This window comes from Denticeps clupeoides, chromosome 11 (assembly GCF_900700375.1).
Source record: "Denticeps clupeoides chromosome 11, fDenClu1.1, whole genome shotgun sequence".
NCBI classification, from domain to species: domain Eukaryota; kingdom Metazoa; phylum Chordata; class Actinopteri; order Clupeiformes; family Denticipitidae; genus Denticeps; species Denticeps clupeoides.
In genome coordinates, this window is record NC_041717.1 from 7,157,334 (window position 1) to 7,163,839 (window position 6,506).

Consider the following 6,506-nt stretch of genomic DNA (forward strand, 5'->3'; position numbering starts at 1 on the left):
GTTTTTCTGCACCTCATTTTTACTTTCACAGAGTTAAAACCGCTGTTCATTAATCTGTGTCATGTTAAAAATGAACAGTTTCTAATTTATTAACACCAGTAAATTATTATTGTAGTTACATGTGAATATTGTATGTAAAAAGGTACCAGTGTTACAGAGAAAACAAAAGTGAAGAGAAAGAGTAAAGAGAGAGAGAGAGAGAGAAAGACTCGAAAAGCCGGAAGGCTTCCGATGGAAAAAGTTAAGAAAGAAAGATAAAGTCCCTTCCCCACATGTGAACAGATCTTTATACCTCTGGCCTACAGGAAGCTGTCACAGACCAATCAGAACCTGTTGTTTCTGACGTCACGCCCCCAGTGCCGCCCGTCTGGGGAAGACAAAGAGAGTGGGCGGTCCCGACGGCCAACACCTCACACGTTTGGCTCGGGGGGGATTTTGCAATGCAATTTGACAAAGGCATGCAAAAACGGAGGTGTTGAATCTCTATGCACAACAAAGGCACAGGAGTGTTATGCCTCCAAGACGTCCCATCTTACAATAGGAATAGACATTGTTAGTTCTAATTAAGTACAAATTACAATAACAAAGTGGGGGATCTGCTTTTGTGTTTGTTAACATACAATAAACATAATTCCGATTCGGAATTGTTTGCGATAAAACCCATTAACTGCAGTACTGTGCGAACATTAAAAGATCCACTAGATGTCAGTATTGTACGGGCAATGAACGGCCCCAAACCAACTACATTTCCCGTCATGCACTTGGTGAGAAAACAAGGAAGTTCTTGCACTGTCAATTGTGGTAAGGGACATTTCTCATCTTCCTACGAACTCGGACTATTCATTTTCGCAGATTTATAAAACTTGCATTTCCTTCCACGACTCCAACATACAGGTATAGTTTATTTAAAGCTGTTTATTAATCCCAATTCGGAGCTGTTGTGACCATCAATACAATAAAGTTTGGTATACTGTATAAACCATACCTGTTTACTGTATAAACCAGTTAACTTTAACGCAGTCCAAGAAACAGGAACTAAAATTCAATGAATGTAGGAGGGGTGACAGTGAATTTGAGACAGTGGTTTCCGTTTGCTGCTGTTGTGCCAGTGATAGGATGTATAAAGTGAACATACCAGGTACGTTCCTGTTATTTATTATACAAAATAAGATTTTTGAATGACCAGAATTTAAATGTGTACATATGAGTGTGTACAGTGTGTGACAAATACATAAGAATGGACCTTATCAGTTTTAAATAAAGAGTTTAACCTATCAACAAACTGAACTGCATGATCTGGTCTTGTACCTAGGCCTATTTTAAGCTTTAATGTAAAATTTAATGTAAATGATTACTTTTGTACAATCAGATATAATTCATTCAACACCTAATTTGTATTTTCACCTAAGAATGAGAGCAATGTCTTTTGAGACTCTTGTGTTGCTAAAGTCCTGAGTCTGGTTTGTAGGTGACGCATGCTTGGACGACTTTCCTCATATTTTGTCCTCTTTTTCAGCTTTCTTGGATGTGATGGCAAACAGGGTGACCCTCTATATCTTCTTCCAGATTATGTTGATAGTGTGGATTGACCTTGCATGTTCAAGTCGGCTCTACCGAGGGACTCTAGGAAGGGCTCGAGGTGCTCGGGATGTTTCCTGCAGGGAAAGTCTGGGCTACACACACGATGACATGTGCTGTTTGAAGTGCCCAGCGGGTGAGTCCAACCTCAGTTGGTCTCTAGTTATTGTGCAGCGCGCACACTGCTGTAAAAAAAAATTTCATGATATTTTTTAGGCACCTATGTCAAGGATCACTGCATGGAAACGTTTCAGAGAGGTTCTTGTGAACCTTGTGGTTTTGACACTTACACTGAACACGACAACGGGCTGAACCAGTGTCTGTGGTGCACAAAGTGCCGTTCAGGTAGGTCCATGCTTTTCTCCATTCTGAGCAATTAAGATTTAGGAAATCGCCTAATACATGCAAATCCACCTCAGAAATATGTAGACCTTTTTTGGTTAATATTTCATGTGTGCATTTTTATATTCAGCTGCAGTGTTTTTTTTTTATTTATTTATTTATTTTTTTACTTGAATGATGTTTAGACCAAGAGAGCGTAAAGCGCTGCACCAGCACGCAGGACACGGAGTGTCGATGTAAAGCGGGCTTCTTCTGCCCAACGGACCAGGCTTGTGAAGTGTGCAAGAGGTGTAGGAGGTATGTCCCCTGATCCACGGTCCTTCAGCTGTCAGGCCGTGGTGTCTGGAGTTTACACAGCGCATGGTCAGGTTTCCTGAATCACTAAATCTTCACCTCAGAAGCTTCTTGTTAATGAGTCACTGGCGTAAAAAGAAATGCCACAGATTGTCTAAAAATAATGTGAATGTTCATCGTTTAATGCAAGATTTCAGTGAAAGTGAAGTGATTCTCCATGTGATGAAAAGCAGGGCACAGTGTGCACACAATGTGTCCTCTGCATTTAACCCATCACCCTTAGTGAGTTGTGGGCAGCCTCAGTGGCACCTTGGTTTGGGATTTGAACCCACAACTTTCCAAGTATGAGATTTTAATTATTCTTGTTTTATTTCCCCAGTTGTAAAGAGGATGAGGTAGAAGTGAAGAATTGTACGCCCACCTCCAACACCGATTGTAAGAAGAAAACAGCAGTGGTTGGCACAGGTATATCCCTACGGGCAACGCATCCGATCCCTTATGTTTGGAGAACATTTTATGTTTGGAGAACATTATTTTACCGAAATGTATTTATTTTTTGTCTTTTAGTGGCTGGTCTATGTGCAATGATTGTCATCATTGTTGCATGCTATCTGAAGATAAAAAGGCCAAAAATATGCAAGCACAGAGGTAGGAAAGCTTCATTTTATTGTTTTTTTTTTTATTCTTTTTTTTTTATGTGTTTTTGTGGCCTGTTTCTACAACCCGTCTCATATTTACTTGTTTCAGAAATGTCTGAAGCACTAAATGAAGTGCCTGCACACACAGGGGTATGTTTTGCACAAACACATTGAAAACTAAAGTTCTGTGATTGTAACGGTTGCAAGTTGGGTTAATAATGCTGGTCTGGGATGTGTATTTTTGTGTATTTTCTCCAGCAAAGTGTAAATGAAACATCTGTTCGCCCATCGTTATCGGCTGCATTCTAATTTCTTTGTTGATGTGGTCAGACATTAATCCCTGCATTGTACATGCAGGATTTTTATTTTTCAGGCTGCTCAGAATTCCATGTGGATCCACATAGAAAAATCTCAGAAATGTATACTACCAGTCAAAAGTTTGGACACACCTACTCATTTATGGGTCTTTGCATTTTTACAATATAGAACAAAACTGGACATGCAGGACTATGAAATAATACGGGAGGTTATGTAATAAACACAAAAATAGTAAACAATTGAAAAAAGTTTAAATTTTGCATCTCTCCAAATCCGGGAGTTTTTGATGTGATGGCAGCATTTCACACTCTTGGCTTCTCTCCGCCACTTTAAGTCCTGATGGTTTATGCTGAACACTTTCTTATCATCCACTCATGTTAATGAGCATCTCATGAAGCGGCTTTTGATGATGACAACAGTGAACAAAGCAGCCATGATGGTAAAAAGAGGTGACTGAAAAAACAGATTCATCAAACATGCTTCACTTTCTCCTGATACAATAAATAAATATGTTTCTGGCATTATGTTGTTCCATCTTAGTCTCCACTACCACCACAGAGTAGGTGCCTCCATATTTTGACTGGTAGTGTATCTACTGCCTGCTTCAGGTTGTTAGAATCACCAGTGTGTACCGTAGATAGCTGAAGCTTAAATCCAGAATTTTCCTATTCTGCTCTGACTTTTTATTTCCCACCATCATTTTTAGGCCAGTCAGAGTTTGGTGCACATTCAGAACCAGCAAAATGAAGTCTTGAACACGCAGTGCCATTTGGTGGCTTTTGTTATGGATGATGACGACATAGGACTGGGTGGCAGTCTTTCTAGCACCGCCAGCAGCTCTCAAAATAATTTGACTTCACCGTCCAATCCCCCCTTAAGCAGGACCTCAGTTGTCCAGCCCAGTGCTAGGGTGAGATGCATGCCTGTCTTGAACTCTCTTGTAGTAGTTGGGCTGCTGCCATTGTTGTCTGGTGGGGGGAAAAGTCTGCTTGCTTAAGTCAAACCAACGCAAGGACATGATTGGACAAATTCATGCACGTTGATCATGTAGTATTCTAGCCTGATGTGGTGTTCCCCTGAAATCCCAGAGTTTAATCATGATCATATATAATGTTGAGATCTAATCACTCAAAACCATGAAAATAATAACCAGGCCATGTTTAGTTGCAGAGTTTTTCTTTCTTCCTCGAACACTAAACGAGGGTTTTTAAATTTGAGGTGTGTTTAGCAACACTTACATTTAACAGTTACAATTAGCAACAGTAAATTTTTTGCATGTTTTAATAATTACATTTTGCATGTGCATGTCAAAGCAATTTTGCAAATGCACTAAAAAAAAAATCTGTTTCTTAGGTGACTGAAGATCCCCTTCCAAGGCTCATTCCATGTGGTGAGTAGATTTCCCAGTTAAATACAATACAGGACAAAAGTTTGGACACACCTTCTCATCCAATGTGTTTTCTTTATTTTCATGACCATTTACGTTGGTAGATTCTCACTGAAGGCATCAAAACTATGAATGAACACATGTGGAGTTATGTACTTAACAAAAAAAGGTGAAATAACTGAAAACATGTTTTATATTCTAGTTTCTTCTTTGCTCTGATTACTGCTTTGTACACTCTTGGCATTCTCTCGATGAGCTTCAAGAGGTCGTTACCTGAAATGCTTTTCCAACAGTCTTGAAGGAGTTCCCAGAGGTGTTTAGCACTTGTTGGGCCCTTTGCCTTCACTCAGCTGTCCAGCTCACCCAAAACCATCTGGATTGGGTTCAGGTCCAGTGACTGTGGAGTCCAGGTCTCCACTTTTTGTTAAGTACATAACTCCACATGTGTTCATTCATAGTTTTGATGCCTTCAGTGAGAATCTAACAATGTAAATGGTCATGAAAATAAAGAAAACACATTGAATGAGAAGGTGTGTCCAAACCTGTACTGTATCAGGAACCTAATCACCCCATACGACAACATGCACAAATGACAACGTTTATTATAAAACTCCACATGCGCACATTCCAAGATGATGATGATGATGATTACTTCTATATGTTGGATCGTCATTCTTTTCTTTTTCTTTCCTTTTCAGGGGATGAGGCACTGAAGCAAAGTTTTGAGCTCTTTGAAGAAGTAGATGTTAATTATCACAACAGATTTTTCAGGCACATTGGAGTTTCGGACAATGCAATCATATCTGCTGACCTTTCTGGGGAGAAGGTTTACCATCTTCTTAAGATCTGGATGGAAAAGGAAGGAATGAAAGCCGACATTAACGACCTCATTGATGCTTTAGTTTATCTTGGTCAAAGAATGTCTGCAGAGAACATTGTTTCAAAAGCTGTTGACTGTGGTTATTTTACATATGAGATCCAGGGAGACCTGTAAATGTATTCTGAATTGTTTGGTGTTGCGTGATTGACATCTGAGCTATCACTGGAAGGGGGCATTGGTGTTAACTCTCTTCAGATAAAGAAATACCTGCACGAGCGAACGACACTTATGATTCCTGCCTGTGCTTTCTCTGTTAAATACAGAAACTGCAGACACAAACAAATACACTTTTTTAAATCTGTCTCAGTCCCAGGCCACTGGGATCAGTGTGTTCAATACCATATGAACAGAGCTGAAAAAATGAATCCAGCACCAACTCTAAAGGGCCAGCGTGACGAGTGACCGGTGTGTGACCTAGGCAGCTGAGGTGACCAGAGCGTGAGGGAGGAACCAAAAGTGAGCCATGGCTGATGATAGATCAACTTCAAGTGAGCGTGAGAGGAAACAGCTGACATGGAAGATCAAGAAGAATCCACACAGGCTGACACCAGATGAACTGTTCAGTGTTGCCGAGATCATCAATCCGGTACCCAAACTTTACACAGAGGTGGTTAGGGGTGATGAAGAAAGCTGTTATGACTATATACATAGTTATCTACACAGTAAGACACTAATGGAAACAGAAGACCAGGGGTTTTCAAAACTACTGTACCTGATATTTTGTGATATTTTGGATGAAATCAGTATGAATCAGCAGTCTAATGTTAGCGAACTGGAGGTGAATGTACCTGATCCCATTCTTACCTCAACCCATACCTAGCACATTTTCCCCCTACCACACATGCAGTTGTGCTACCCGCTCACATCCAAACATTCCAACCACCTCCTCCACTCACCACTTTATTCCCAGCCTATCCACCTGTCCTAAATCGACATCCTTTGACTACTACATCTAGCACACATCCGGTTACGCCTGCAGATGGTGTTGTCTCTATTCGAGATCTATCATTTTTGCAGCGTAGAGAATCCAAGATACAAGGAGGTCAGATTGGAGACACAACATCTGACA

The 6,506-nt window shown here is 40.3% G+C and overlaps 1 protein-coding gene across 6 annotated transcripts; it reads left to right on the plus strand.

Moving 5' to 3' along the window:
- Positions 1–779: 779 nt before the first annotated feature.
- Positions 780–5,652, plus strand: LOC114799765 (tumor necrosis factor receptor superfamily member 10B-like). Of its 6 annotated transcripts, none has more exons than XM_028996607.1 (11): positions 812–894; positions 1,056–1,138; positions 1,517–1,714; positions 1,795–1,923; positions 2,106–2,217; positions 2,594–2,679; positions 2,782–2,862; positions 2,962–3,002; positions 3,877–4,080; positions 4,524–4,560; positions 5,256–5,652. In XM_028996607.1, exons 2-11 carry the CDS (start codon positions 1,117–1,119, stop codon positions 5,549–5,551), a joined length of 1,206 nt encoding a protein of 401 aa, XP_028852440.1. In that variant the 5' UTR covers positions 812–894; positions 1,056–1,116; the 3' UTR covers positions 5,552–5,652. The 6 variants fall into 6 exon arrangements, with proteins under 6 accessions (XP_028852444.1, XP_028852439.1, XP_028852445.1 ...); XM_028996608.1 differs by having other exon boundaries at positions 845–894; positions 1,021–1,138; XM_028996611.1 differs by lacking the exons at positions 812–894; positions 1,056–1,138 and adding an exon at positions 780–801 and having other exon boundaries at positions 1,567–1,714.
- The last annotated feature ends 854 nt before the right edge of the window (positions 5,653–6,506 follow it).